Source organism: Apis cerana, linkage group LG14 (assembly GCF_029169275.1).
Source record: "Apis cerana isolate GH-2021 linkage group LG14, AcerK_1.0, whole genome shotgun sequence".
Taxonomy (NCBI): Eukaryota; Metazoa; Arthropoda; class Insecta; order Hymenoptera; family Apidae; genus Apis; species Apis cerana.
This window is the reverse complement of record NC_083865.1, coordinates 3228555-3245056: the sequence shown is the minus strand read 5'-3', so window position 1 is coordinate 3245056 and position 16502 is coordinate 3228555. Positions and strand designations below refer to the sequence as shown.

General features: G+C 35.6%; 1 protein-coding gene across 2 annotated transcripts in view; it reads right to left on the bottom strand.

The window, feature by feature from the left end:
• The window catches only part of LOC108004424 (furin-like protease 1), a 260763-nt gene extending 245496 nt beyond the window's left edge, over positions 1-15267 (bottom strand). The window contains exons 1-2 of one of the 2 annotated variants that reach the window (XM_028664077.2): positions 14866-15267; positions 3794-5609 (exon numbers count right to left, since the gene is read on the bottom strand). In XM_028664077.2, coding sequence (XP_028519878.2) covers positions 3794-3952 — 159 coding nt within the window. In that variant the 5' untranslated portion in view covers positions 3953-5609; positions 14866-15267. The remainder of the gene's footprint in view (positions 1-3793; positions 5610-14865) is intronic. The other variant, XM_017067315.3, reaches the window with a different exon arrangement.
• Positions 15268-16502: the final 1235 nt, after the last annotated feature.

Here is a 16502-nt window from a genome sequence, read left to right as displayed (position 1 = left end):
TTCGAAATTGCTTTCTAAATAAGAGAACGATTCCAGGTGGAAACGATATTGTTACGTGTAATCGGTGGATTTCGTGGAATTAATCTCGTGTTTCGAGCATCACGTGATTCATGTCTATTTAAAGAAATATGAGCGAATATAACATTATCTGTTACGGATAAAATTTATGCGGGAGATAATTTTTTTTTTTTTGAAAAAATAATTGACACGTAGTTTTCCTACGCTATTCACGAAAACAGCTATAAAATTTGAAATGAATATATTGAAAAATATATATATTTTTTAGAATATTTCGAAAAGTGGAGAAAGAAATCCTTTTTTTTTTTTTTTAATTATGCATCCGCGAATGGACGAAATTTCGATATTATTGACGAAAAATTTCAATTTTTAAATTTATGACTTATTCGATATGCATTATCGATTGCTTTTTTCAGAATTATTTTTTACGTGATGTACACTTGGATTGGAGGCTTGGATATATTCACGTACAAACTCTGAAAATATCAATTAATTATTAAACTTATTTAATAATATTACATATAATCAAATTGACCGATTTAAAATTTAAAAAAAAATATCATTCGTTTCCTTCCTTTCTTACGTTTAAATTTATACTCTTCCTCCAACTTCGATGACAATCTCCTTTTAAAGGAACAATTTCACAGTCAATATACCCGCGTATAATCTTTATTTCTCCCCAATATAGAAAGCGATACACTGAAATTTCAACACTACTCGTACATAAATTTATAAATTATTATCTCAAATGTAGGAAACGCTGAATAAATAACTTGAAGAGAGAGAAATTGCGGCAATAATACGACGAAGATAAACCATCGACAAATAACCAGGGACGACGCCCTGATAATAATACAAAGAAAATTCCCTCGGAATACATCGAATTGCATAAACACGAAGAAATCCTGAAATTACATCGAAGAATTCGTTGCTCCCTTTTTAAAGAAACCTCGGAAATGTTCCTCTTGAACGAGGAACCCGGCAATATTACACGTGACGGGGGAAAGATGAGCCTCGCATGATTGAGCCTCCACCTCAAGGAAATTTCTCACTTTGATCGCGAAACCACGAAAAAGTTTCTAGCCGTGATATCAAGTCCGATTTGGCATAGCAATCGTACGCAGGAATCGTTAGAAATCGTGAAACGATGCGATATTGTTCGATTTAAGGGATAGAAAAAAAAAAAAAAAAAGAAAAGTTACGACAAATGGCCACTTTGCCATTTTGATTCTTTGGACGAAAAATAATTGGTGAAAATAAAATGTTATATATCAGATGATGAGAAACGTTTTCGATATTTCTTATTTAATCTGAAATTTCATGAAAATAATTTTAATTATATTGGAGATTCGGGAATTTTTTTTAATCGAAATATTTTTCTGGACATTTCATGTTATAAGCTTAATTAATTCAAATTGAGGAAATTGACGAAAGCGAAAGCGTAATAAATATTTTTGCAATAATTAATGGCACATTTATCTCCTCCATTCGATGTTTAACGAATTTATGCTTCCTTCAAGAAAGGTGCAAAAAAGATTTTAATATTCAAATATTGCATTTGCATACGAGTAAATATGGGTAAATAATGCTGTCTGTATGTGCAATTATTTTTAATTTCGTTGCATTTTTTACAAATATTTCTCGTATCTTATCGAAAGATCCATAACTCAAAAGATCTTTCTCAATTTTTGGTATTTTAATGCGTTGAATAAAAATTAAAAAAAAAAAAAAGAATTCATCGACGTAGATATTTTTAGATATCTAATTTGAATTATTGGATTTTATTGAAATTACTCTAAGGTAAATATAAACAGTAAATATAAGAGAGTCATTATCGAGATAATTCTCGTCTCAATTTTACATTTATAATCTTTCTAAGGATGAATAAAAAATAAGAGGAAATTGAAGACATAGCAATTCGAGTTACGTAAGTGTTATTTTGCAAGAGTTCGCAATTTTAAAATATTTCCTTGTTTTTTCACAATTATTCTTTTTCCAATTATTCACCTACACAATCGTCTACTAATATTCCATATTAATAAATAAGAAGAATCCGCTATCGATATTTTATAAACATTTGATTATAAAATATATACAAAAAGAAGAAGAAAGAACAATCGGCTAAACTTTTATTTTTATTATATCCTTCGATTTGCGAATAATCTATTCACGATTTCCAAGGAAACTGTTAATTAAAAGAAAAGATAAAATAACCTCTCTCCGATATTTTTCCCAAGTGCTTGTACAAAGCCAGATCTTTGATGCACGTTCCAAAGAGCTCTACTTATTAGATTCTCCACCTCGTTTTATAGTCCTCGAACAACGATCACCGTAACTTTCGAGCGTGGTCTAATTGTCCACGATAGAAAACCCAAGAGCTACTCCGATTTCCTTTCGATAACGAGCGAGAGATATCAACGAGCTCGAATCAGCAATTAAATTCCACGTTCGAACCGGCAAACGACACGACCACGTTATTTTAGATCTACGATCAATTATACATCAGCCACATTAATCAACAAAGGCTAAATCTTAATAACCCGAATAGATACGAGCCGCATTCCACGAATGCCAAAGAGAAAATGAAAAGTGATCTTTTCTGACCGAGTCGTTTGCTCCGGGTCAGGGAAGCAAGCGTTAAACCCTGACCTTTGCGGAGATACGCGAAACTATTGCCACGAATGATTTGCGGGAATTACAAAGCGTTTTTAATATTAAGCGGGATTATTACGATGTTATTATTCTTCTAAAAAATATCTGATATTTGATTTGCCGTGTGAAATCTAACGCATTGAAAATAAAATTCCCGCGTATTTTTACGCAATCGTCGTGCTATTTTGCACACGTGCGCACGTACGTTACTTGTTGCTGTGTTGCACTTTTTTTTTTTTTGTTTTCGTCAATTCTGACCGAATCGAAAAAAATTTTTACGCAGAGTGAACGTATCGCGTCCCGTTCGGTATGATTTACAAAGGCATGGACGGAGGAAGAGTTATTCCGCGAATGCGAATCATTCGAAGATGCGTGGAAATGTGTATAATGCTGTCACGAATTGTGAATCGTTCGTATGAAATTGCGGATGAGACGGGAGAGATAAAAATAACGGACGATCATCGTTTGTTTAATCCGATTTTAGTATTATTTTACGCGACGATACGCGAAATGAACTGCAGACTGCGAATTTTCCAATCGATTTTTTCTTTCCTACGTTTAATCATACTTACTCTATTTTCGTAATTATCAAGAATATTTTCTTTATCTAAAGAAAACATTTGTCGATATTTATCAATATTGATGTTATTAATCACGTAAATTTAAAAAAAAAATATTGCTATACAAATACATCGAACGTTATTATCGATCATTTTTAATTAAATCTCATTTTCAAATAAATTACATTAATTTCGAAACAAGAACAGAGCAAACAACAGTCTTAACTCTCTCCGTATTTTCAAATAAATCTAACACGAAATACATACGCGTTAGATAAGAGATATAATACAGATAATAAATTTTCCTATTTAAAAAAAAAAAAAAAAAAGAAAAAATTAAAACTTTTTACTGCAATCGAATTTTTCCTGGCCAATTCCAATCAACTTCCCGATGATAATAACTACAAATAATACCAGATAACGTATCTAAATTGTTACTTTTAATATCGTATATTATATCATATCATAATTTTAACATTACACCTCTCGTATCGTCTCGAACGAGAAGAATCAAAATGAAGGAAAAAAGGAGAGGATGCAAGCGAATCATACGTAATTCCTACCTTATCGAGATATTGAAATCCATGCTCCCGCGCGACCTGCTGGGCCACATCCGGTCCCCCCTCGATATGCACTGCCCACTGATTCGTATAGGCTGCCACTCGTCCACCAAAAGTCACCAGCGCGACGATGGCCAGTCCGAAGATTCTCCGCGGGCACATGATAGCTCTGCCTCTCGACTGTAACTGCTGCTACCACTTGCGGCTCCAGTTTCACACTCGTCACTATTATCCGCACTATCCACACTGAAAACCGCTACTTCTCTACCGGCGAACCGAGGAGGCAACGAACATACAAGAACAACGACAACAAACAACGGCACCAGCACAGTCACCACGATCAACACGGCCCACTTATCTCTATATCTATCTATCTATTTATCTATCTACCTATCTATCTATCTATCTATCTATCTATCCGATGGAAACGAATCTTTTTCCCCGAAAAATCCGGTCGTTCGAAAAAAGGCGGACGATGATAGACAGATAAGGGCGACCAGAGGGAGGCCGGAGGGCGGGGGAGAAAAGAAAGAACGGAAGAGGGAGGGGGAGGTAACAAAAAAGAAAAGGATAAAATGCAAGAGCGCGAACGACTCTCGCACCTGGATTGACCGTCCACGGCTAACTGAACCACCAACGGCCTATGTCACTCGTTAAGTAGCCTCCTCGCTTGCGAGTAACCGATGACTTACTCCTCCGCCGTTCTTCTTCCTTCTTCCTCGTCGTCGTCGTCGTCGTCGTCGTCGTCGTCGTCGTCGTCGTCGTTGGTGTCGTCGATCGTCGTCGTGGTCGTCGTGATGCGCTCGCCCTCCCCACGTCGGTCACGTTGCTGCCACTGTCGCCGCTTTCGCTCAACGACGAACAGCGGTAGGTGGGGCGATCGTCAAGTCATGTGGCCGTAGTTGGTGGGGAAATGAACGTGATTCTCCGTGATACCGATTATCGTGGACTCGCACCGTCGTGCACGTGGCCGTCCTTCTGAATCAAGGGCGAGGCGCGTAGTAAAAGAACCGGTGTTCCGCGTTGTTCACCGTCCGCTTTGCCTTCATCCGCCGACCCCTGGAGGATAGAAAGTGGCCACTCGTCTTCCACGCTGGGAGAAAGGAAAGGAAAAGAGAGAGGAGGAGAAAAAAAAGAAGGAAGAGAAGAGCCCACCTTCCGACAAACTCCTTCCCTCTTCGTTCCTCTAACTAGTTCCTCTCTCTTTCTCTTTCTCTCTCTCTTCTATTTCGCTCGCTAACTTTGTGATTACGTGATGGAAGATCGGCAACGACCTTCGACAAACTGTTATTCCAAACAGAACAGGCCGCTTCTTCCCTGTTCTTCCCGCCTTTCTGCCTCCTCTTCTCCCACTCCTCTACCGGACAAAACTCGTGACGTGGTGGGGGGGTCCTCTCGGCTCGTTCCAACGATCGTGAAGCGGGGAGTGACGAAGAAACTCGGAGACGGTCAAGGGGATCGCTTCAACCGTATACGAACAGCATTTGGTAATACGAGGCAGAAATGGAATATCACGGATAAAGGATTATCGTTCGGGCGGGCCGCGGCAGGAGGAAACGCACTTATAGGCCGGTTATCCGGTACCGGGGCACAACAGTCCACCGACAGAAGTGACGGAACGGTTGGCCAGCCATTCAGAGGCTGCCAATCGTGGCAGGCAGTTATCGACCGAAAAGTCGGTCGATTCACGTCATCGACCGTTGCATCCTCCCTGCTGGCTGCATACCTAGGAAAATTCGTCGATGACTCGTCCCCTCGCTTCGTTCCGCTCTTCTCTATTTCGCTCCGTTTTAGCTCATCCTCCGCCCAGGATCCAGATCTGAAAATCGTATGAATTTGGAATCATAGATAGATTTTGGTGAAAATGGGGGATTTTCTTTTTTGTATTTGCATCGGTCGGCGGAATGCGCTTATTTTTAACCATCCTTAATTAAACTTGGGCAATCTAATTGTATTTTAGGAACATTCGCAAATAGATGCTCTAAAATCTTTTCTAATCTTTTTGAGAGACTAGAATAGTTTGAAACGGTTGAGAAAAAAAATTTTTGTTTAATAAATAACAGAATTTTGTAAATCGAATAGATAATTGAAAACATGAAAGACACGAAAGACATGAAAAATCATGGAAAATAATATAATACGACATTGCATCTCGCGTAAAAAAAAATATGTAACAAAAAAATAATTTATTAATGATTAAGGAAAAAATATGTTTCTGTAAAGGATTAATTAAGGATCTTAAGGATCCTTCTTAGAGAGATATTATTATATTCGCGAATGTTGCCATTCAAGGATAATTAAAAATAATATGGATTGAGGAAAAGCGTTCGTTAAGAGTATAATTACTCGAAATGCGGAATAAACTCGACTCGTTTGCCTTGCCTCGTGTTTCTTTCGGAAAATTACAAATTCCCATAAAACATCGGCCGCAACAATCAAGATTTAATTACGGTCCGGTGAGGTAAACGAGAATAAACCAAGACATCAACGTAACCAACCATTGTTTGCATATCAATGAAGACCTAACTAATGTCCAACGAGCATCGTCCATCTCTCTGATTATATTTTGATGGTTTTGGCTCCATATAACACGATATTAAACCGACCATTTCCACAATTTTCCCCAAACTATCCGGGGACAAGCTTATTAGCGGACTAATTCGAATTTGCAACGTTGCACTTTTTTGATAATAAAATCAAGTTGGCTTCCCTTTCCCAAGTTTTCAACTGTGCACGCAACTTGCGAGTGAAGAGTGCTCGAACGAGTCAGATTTTCAAATGAAAAGAAACAGGATCGATAGACGTCGGAATGGTTACACGGTATACCGAGAAAATTGCATTCAGTGTGTAACTCGACCTGATTTCCTTCGTACGAGAGATTTACTAAGGAGATGCAAATTTTCTGCTTTCTTTTTCTTTCTTTTTCTCTTTTTCTTTCTCCCAATTTCCCTCCCCCTTCCCCCTTTTTTAATGAGGTTGACGAGCTACCGATCTGTTTGATACTTTCGAAAGGAACAGTATACACTGCAATTTTTCTTTGTTCTTTTATACATTCTGTGAAATAAGTTGTGCTTTTTATTCCAGCGTTCTTGAATCATTAGTGATCCAAGAGAAACGTATTAAAAAGAATAACAACGTTGATACTAGAATTTTTATATTTTGAAAAAAAGCTGTTTTAATTAAATTTTACCAGGATAGATTTATTTTCATTCTATCAATTTAATTATAATCGTTTGCGGATTATATATATATATGTGTGTATTTAATTATATATCAATAAAAAATGTTACGAAAATGGAGAATCGTAAGGAATAATTTTAGAAATAAAGAAAAGTGTGTGACGTTAATTTTTTTCTTTCTCCCAATATCTTTTTCGCGAGAAAACTTTTTTCCAAATTTATATATTTCCTTCGAGGATTGCATTCGAGGATAAAGAAGGGAAATACACGAGAAGTTCACGGTATATGTGTATTAACATAGTGTGAAAAAAAGAGAAAAAAGGAACACGAACAATCAAATTTCATGGAAAGTATAGGAACGAGCATCACTCGCCCCGGACAGCCACGATTTCTTGGAACGAGAACCTTGCTCCCTGAGGGAATTGTACTTCTGATGTAACACTGATCCCAATTTCTCTTTTTTGGGGTGAGCTTTTATGCGATGCGACATAAATTTTCGTCGACGTCACACGTTTCCTTGCGCACAACATCCAACACGATACAAGTTTTTTAAATAAATCACTCGACTGTATAACAAATTACCTGGTAAACTGACAATCTCTGCGTTTAAAAATTTCCACCAGTTTAGCATTATTTTTCCTTAAAAAATTTGAAATCATGAAATTAATATTCAACTAATAATATTAAATATGATTTAATTTCAAATTCTCGTGATATAAAAAAGCGATGCTTATTGTATTCATTAATGAGAATCCAAAGAATACTACATCTTTAAATTAAGATAAAAAGCAAACCGGTTGAGATATTTTACGTTTCTTTATTTCGATATAAAAGCCCATTTTATGAAATTATGGGATATTGAATATTATTCATTGAGCGAAATAATGAAAAAAACTGAAGAAATCGATCGAATGAAATTGTGTCCAATTAATATCACATACGATTTTATATTGAAATCTGAAATATCTCGAATAGTTTTCGTATTATTTCAATTTAAAGATTCATTGAATTCGTATTATTAATAATCTTTATTAACTTTTGTTTTCTAGGAATTTCTTTCGATTTATATTCCAATTTTATTGCTAAAAATATTATTAAAAAAAACAAAAGTTGAATGTCGTAAAAATTTTCGAGCAAAAACAAGTTCAATAAGAATTAAAATATTGCAAAACCTAAAGCGGGAGAGGAAGAGAAAGAGAGGGAAAAATCTAAAATTTTATCAAGCGAAATAAAAAAAAATATACACCGAAACTCAACGCTCCCTTTAAACAGAAACCGTACTTCACATTGTTGAACGACCTCTGCATACCTGAATTGCCTATTAATCAAATACAACCTCTTGCTGTCGAATACTAACTGGATTTCGGATTTCTATTGAATGTTTCTCCAGCCGAAATTGCAATTGATCCTCGCATACGTTCCACGGCATAAAGCCGAGATACATCTATATTTTTTTTCTTTTTTTTTTTTCTAAAATCAATACGATACTTGGACTTCCGGTATCAAATTTTATTTTATATAAAATATATATCCATAAAAGAAGAATACTCGCGATTATATGACGTTTGATAAGAATATTGTACGACGAAATTATAAAAATATAAAAATATACGACGGATGTAATATTGGATAGAAAAGATTCTTTAAAAATGTACCTTTTGATGAAATATATTTTCATATTTTGATAAATTGTACTATTTAATTCATTGGTAATGACATCGTAATTAAATTGAATATAATGAAAGGGAATATTTTCAGAATGTAAATTTAAAATTTATAATTAGTTCCATCAAAAGGATAATTTTGAAATTAATTTATAATGTTTCTTTCTATTCCTAGCTCTTCAATCTTAAAAATATTATTCTAGAAGTTAACTCGTTTCTTTCCTCGAATTAAAATTATGTACCTAAAACTGTTAATTAAATAAATATAATTCTATATAAATATACGTTTCGACGTAAAAATTACTTCATAAATAGTTAAAAACGAAAATTTGTACATACTTTGAATTACAACACAATTCGATATTTCTTACAATTTATCATTTCAAAACGACAAGATGTAAAAATATTTATATTATTAACACATATATATATATTATAATTTGTCCATGAACCATATTTCTCAATATTATTTACAAATATTATCTCTACGAAACAGATAACTCATCAATTGATTGAGAAACACCGAATCAAACTCAATCCATATTATCAAAATATAAAAATATCTTACAAAATATTCAATCAAACGTAATCAATAATAAATTATAATTATGATTATAAAAAATTACCAAATATATTTGGATTAACGTTCCTCAATCATTGAAATAAATAATTTCATTCATATTCAACACTTCTCGCGAATGTCCACGATCCTGTGGGGATTCGATATTCAAGGCGCACCATTTCCAGCGATTCTACGGTTTCAAAGAACGAAATGGAAACGACTATCGTGGCGTATTATCGATGCATTTTAAAGGTGGCTGGATTTCGTGAAAAAGGGCACGATTTTCAAGCTGCGGTCCGCTTGGTTACAATTCGATAGAACGTTTACACCGCGATCAAGTGAAATTGCGTTTGTGATATTCGTTTCCACGAGCCAGTAAATTTTAAAGCCCCTATTTTCAACGTGGAAATACGGGGCACAGATTGTAACAAATATTTCCATCCCCGAAATTCACCGTGGCTCGAGACTTGACTTGATAAATGGCGATAACAGATTAAAATTTGAACATTCTATTCCTCCAAAAAGAGCATTTCTATTCTTTCTATTTTCATTTCCATATAATTTTTCATATTACTTTTCAAGTTGGTAGAAAATTAGTTTCAGATTAAATTCCCAAGTTTCCAATTGTTACATTTATCACTCTTATCGAATCATTTTATTATAGACCAACTTTAAAACTTTGTAAAGTTTAAGATTAAAACAAATCTGGATTGAATTGTTCCGTTGCCGAGTTAAAGGAACATCTCGAAGTTTTAAATATATGTAAATGTAGCGCACAATGCTGCTGTTATCTCGGAGGGAAAACTCTTTTTTGCATACTTGTCCTGCATTCTACTCCAAGTTGCAGCACACAATGAAGAAAAACTGAAGATTCGCATTATCGTCACGTTCGAGCGACGTTCCAGACGATTCAACTTCCGGAGAGAGGATATTGGTGGCGATACAGATACATAACTTCATGAAAGATCTATTTTATATCCGAAACAAGTTACATTTCCTTTCTACCTGACTCCTGATATTTCACCCTTCCCCGAAATACGAAAAATATTTATATTTTGTCAAAATAAAATAGCCACTTTTTTGTTTCTTGAATAAATAAAAAAAAAAAAACAGAATCAGTTCCTTTGATGTCGTTGAAAATTGTTTATCCAATCGAAAAATCTCTATTTACAAACAAATATATTTTATTCTAATTTACACCTGTTTCGAAAATCCTTGTATTTCTAGCAAATAAATACGAAAGTGTTTTGAGTTGAATTATTTTACAATTTACTGTCATTCCACAAATGATGTCATTGCAATTAAGAATGTAATTGCAATTATCAAGAGTTATTTATTATTCGCGATTATACATAATATTAGATAGGTTTTTTAATTAAACATTAAATATAAATTTGTTGAAAAGAAAAAGTTGTTTTAATCGTAAATTAAGTAAGTTCTTCGTTGGATGTTATTTTTCTATTGAAATTATGTTTTTAAAATAACATTGCTCAATGAATGATTTAATAATATATTTATACTCATCTCAGTATTTATATATCGTGTACATACATCGATAAGACGTTCATAAAATCATTAAGACGCGAATATGAATCGTTAAAGTATGAATCACCTCAAATGTGCATATGAAGACTATTTTACGTGGAATCGAGGTTAAGGTCGATGCTGACGATTGAAAATACGAATTATTAAATCTCGCAACATCGATTTTGGCAGAGATACATCTCAAATACGACGTCACATTTCAACATAGATATACATTATTCTCAAACTGTACAACCATAACCGAATCAATATTTTCTTTTTCCTTGCAATTTCAACAGAAAGGACAGGAATTTCAACATAATTATTCCCGCATTAATATTTTACATTTATAGCACAAACACAAATCAAAAATTAAATCGAATTTCACGAACATTATACCATTATTACAGACGTATTCAAATTTTCTTTATTAGCGAAAATTAATTAAGCCGTAATTATTTTACAATTTAATTACGTTCAATTCCATAATTAATTATAGAATTAATTAACTAAGAATTTAGAATAAACAAATTTTTTTTAAAAAAATCTCATCGAATCCAGCCATTGATATATCTACAAATAAATTAGATTAAACGAAACTCTAAATGCAAAGCTTCCACTCGAATCACTTAAATTCAAATGACACGATTAATCTAATATCTACTTAAGATCGGGTTGAACTTATTATATACGGGTACAAGTTTAAAATCAACTCACTTAAATTCAACCGACTTGACTAATCCGACCAAAACGTAATTCAATTATATTCGGTTCCGAGCACGCGTATTATTCCCATCTTCTACTCTAACTGTCTACATCCATTCGCTAATCTGACGCAAGAATTATGAAAATTACCGTTCCACGGCCCTCCTCCCTCCCCTCATCTACCCCAGGTATCCGAATATTATGTCACGGTCACGAAAGAGAAAGGGCGAGCGACAGACTTCCGGAAAAAAGAATTCGGGAAACGCGTTAGCTTGGGCCATCGTCGGAGCATCGAGCAATGGAACACATCTATGTACTTTGGTGCCCGAGGAAATTGCATTCTGCGGTCTTCCTCCTCCACTTCCGGAGGAGCTCGGCGCTCCGGTGATAAAGAGGGAACAAGAGGGGAGACGCACGACACGAGGGCAACGTTGTTAAAGAAGTGAATCAAATTTAAGCCGACTCTGCCTCTTTCGTTCCATCTTTGACCCACCGTTATTATTATCGCTTCTTCCTTTCGTTCCGCCACGTCACTTCTACTAACCATTTTTCCCTTCTTCTTCTTTTTTTTTTTTTTTTTTTAATTCTCAAACAAAGCACGCAAAAACCTTTCGAATGGTCCATCGTCGACCTGGCAACGAGCAAACGGAAAAGAGAGGAGAGGCTGGACGCGTGCACACGCCGGCGAAATGAAAACGAACCAGGCTGAAACCTCTTTGCCAGGTAATAACCGGCGACCTTTGCCCCCCAACGAGAGCTCTGCCTACCTGGCCGCTACGTGACCGAGTTCTCTTTCTGAGAGGAACCGATTTTTACGCACGGTCGACGCGTATCACCGGATGCTCCGAGAAGAAAGAGTCTGGATGCAGCTGCGAAAATGTTCTGTGACGATGAATGTTCGGCGATCGGATGAAGGGGATGATCGATGGTTCGATTGGGCCTCGATTGGAAAATTTTGATGTCTCTAGTGAGGTTGCAGTGAATGTGAGTCTCGTGAATGGAAGAATAAATTACGGTCAAATGAATCCTAATAGAATCTATTAGTTGTATGATGTATGAAACGTTTAATTCGTATAAGCGTAAGTGGATAAAATATTTCTTTATTACAGTGAAATTTACTTTAAGAACAGGTTATATTGGAAAAATAATTAAACGGTTAAATGCAATTTTATTGCGAAGAGAAATGTTATGGGTTAAAATTGTTCTATTTTTTTATTTTTCTTTTGTTTTATTGTATCAAATGTATTTATGTATGTAAATGAATTTGAATTGTAATAATAATTAACAACACAAGGATCCGATTTATTTAAATAATTCTTTCGCATATAAAATAACAAATTGAGTGCAGTGTCTGAATATTAATATGAATAACTGTATATGATGACTAGTAGTAATATAGAATTCATTGAACTTGCAATGATTGATTGAATATATATGTGATAAATGATCAAGAAGATTTTATTAATAATAATTTCGTCGAATAATTCATATCAGCATTATTGAATTAATTTAATAAAAGTAATTAGTGAAAGAGTTTCTATTTTTTTTTAAATCTATTTTGAATAATTGTTTCTTTCAATTGTAATAAAAATATTCTAATAGATTTTTGAAACCTACACTAAAAATATTTTCTACTTGAAATTGAGTGTAATAAATTTTAAAAATCACAGTGGAAAGTTTTCATTATCATAGTTATTTGATAAAAAGTGACCCATTTTGCTAAATTTTTAGCATATCTATTTTCAGATTATTTCCTTTTTTTTTTTTTGATAATTACATGCAGATATATCTAAAAAAAACAACACTTAATCACGTATTTCCTAACAAATGAATAATGCATGAGCCATTGAAAATTCACTTATCAAAAAATATTTATAATTTAGATTCTAAAAATAAATGTATATATCTCAAAATAAACTTTTATAATATTTAGTTTTTAGAAACACAATGATAATTAAAAATTACCATGTAATAAAAATATTTTCTATCATATCTCAATTATGAAACAATAATTGGAAAACAGAAACGGGGAAAAATAAATAATTTTTCGCTTAAAATATACAAATTAACGATATATCAATTTTCAAAATTTCGCGCCATGTGAATTGTCCTTTAAATTAATTATTACAAATCATGACGTATTTAACATATTTTACAGTGAAAACAATAATATAATAATATATAATTTGACAAATTATCACTAATATAACGTTAATGAAAAAGAAGCTAACAAATTAACTACTAAAAAATTGTTAGGTTATGTATTGTTGCAAACTTTCAGATATAAATTATACGCAATAACGAATTTATCTCAAAGCAATTATATCATCGAAAGTACGTACAAAATCAATCTCTAGAGAAAACCAAATATCTATAATCTGTATCTACTCTTTAAAAATAACATCTACTTACGCAATGATCATTACCGCGAACAAAAGGAATGCCAACGAACCGACCCATGCAAGGGCCTTTCTCGTAACAGGAAACACTCGGGGTCATGGACTGGCATGAAGTTCATGCAATGAGAACACGAGACGCGCAGAAAACCGGCTGGTTCAACTCACTCGTTAAGATAACACGGTTGTATATTCCACGTATAATTTCGTGCGACAGGAAGACAAATAAAAATTTAAACTGTCACTTTATCGAGTAAGAATCGCGACACGACCGACGACCAGTTCTCGATTGACAATAAACGTGCGCAGTGTTTTACCGCGCAGCGTCACTTTCAAGTTTCGATAATCAGAATCGCGGTATCGAACAGCGTGATCGAGATCATGTCGACTATATATAATATTTGAGAGACGTTTAAAAATCAAATATGGCCGTTGAACAGTTGTTCTCTAATTCTAATAATAACAATAAAATTGAAATGTGAATACTATCTACTCCAATAGTTTGAGATATATTCAGAAAAAAACACGCTGATCTTTCGTACAGATAAAAGGATGTAAACAAAGCCGTCCTCGTGTCGATACGAATCACGTAATAAACAACAAAATACGCGACGTTGTATTTAGACTCGCGAGGAAATCATCATGTGATAGAGTTTAAACTATACGGTTCGTGGAATCGTGCACAAGAATGTAGATAGGTTAGAAATGAGACACGACTGCACGTGGGCAGAAACACGCCTGTCCCGCCACCGGGGATGCAGTGCGAAATAGCAAAGCTGTCAAGATACGTTTCTATGTCGTCGAAAGATGAACGCGACAAAGTTGCACACAAGCATACGCGTATATGTACATATACGCGCACACAATTGATATACTATACGCGGGGAACTCGTTACACGAGGCCACCTCAAGGTAACGGTTCCCGGACACACGTCTCGATACCAAAAGGAGAAATTTATAGAGAGCTTTGATTTGACAGCTCGCGAGAATTACTCGTAATAAAGAACGGGGCACGCGGTCGTGTTTATTAATAGATTTCACTCACGATTTCAGCTGGTGTTCCGTTGGCTCTCCTTCAATCGAACTGTTCTGCGCGTACCACTGGTCTTTTCCGTCGTCGTGGAGCCGTCGATACACGCTCTCGTCGTGCACAGAGAGATACTCCAATCGAAGCGAGGAATGCGGAAGATGGAGAAACGGGGATAGAACACCGCACAGTTGCACAGCCTGGGAAACACGCCTCTCGGTACCGCCAAACGAGACTGATTCACGATTACTCGCCACGGAACTGAATACACGATCGTGACATCTAATGTATACGTAAAGCGAGCCGCGTGTAGTTTTTATATCGTGTCACCGTCGACGCACGAATGTCGAAACGTGCAACGTCATTCCTCGTTGCGATCTCATCCCTACGACGAAGCACGGCTGACTGACGGTTCGGTCCGCCACTCCGTTCCAATCTTCCCCTACTACCGCGCAGCGCCTTCCTCTCCACGTCTCCCCACTCCGTGCCCCCTCCATTCGACTAGCTTCTCCCGCCGTCGCAACTCGCAGCCCCGCGCGTCCCACGCCACCCGCAGCGACGTTCAGTCACTCGGCAATCGCCTGCCTGTGTACTAGTCTTTCTCTTTCTTGCATTCTGTGTCCGCGCCGTGAAACAGAGCGAGAGAGGTTTGGACACGGCGCGAAAGGTTGAGGAGACTACCAGTGTCGTCGTAATGTTACGGGTGTACCCGTTAGCCGCTTGTACCTTTTCCATCATCCATTAATATGCATAATATAATGTTATTCGAAAAATGATTCTTTTCTTTTATTTATATAGGAGAGAAATTCTGTCTAAAGATTTATTACGGTACACGATCCGATACGAGAAATAATCTTACAGGGATATAACTTGAAATGTTGTTAAATTTAATATTCTTTTTGTATTATGTTAAAATAAATACGAATGAGAAGAGATTCTTATTACGCAAATATTAAATTTTTTAAATTGATGAAATTTATGTTAAAACCTAGCATTTTAATTCTAAACATAAACATTCGTAATTGTCACGACGTATAATAATACGCAATATATTCGATTCTTAATCATTGGTGATATAATAAATTAAACTATTAATCAAATATAAATTGTATACAATACAAAATCAAGTCTCGTTAAATCATAACAATCTAAAAAAATAATCGTAAAATTCAACATTTTATTACAATCGATAAAACATTTGTGTTCCAGAGTTAAAATAAAATTCTCTTGCACGTGTCAGAATCCACGAAGCAGAACTTTCGCACGAAAGGGAGCGTATCACCTGACCGTATTCCCCAGCTTAAGCCCTCTTTGCTGCAGTCATGGGCCCGGCAAGGTCCTCGATCGTCCCTGGGGGTTCCAGCAGAAAACTCGTCCCTCTCCATCATACTGCAACCCTCTTCTTTCCGCTCATTCGTCTTCTAGCCACATGCACGTAGGGCTACGTCTTCTCTGGCGTGCACCAGTGTCTTCAGCCTCCGTCAACCTGGTTTCTCTGGCTCGAGCCTCCTCTTTCTCCTTCGGCCCCTTTCATTCTTCTTCTCCCCTGTTGTCTGGGCCCTTCCAGGTCGAGCCAACGAGGACGAAGAGGGAGAGAACAAGCGGGAATATTGAGCAGGCATTCCAATTCCTGCCAGTTACTCTCATCCACGTTC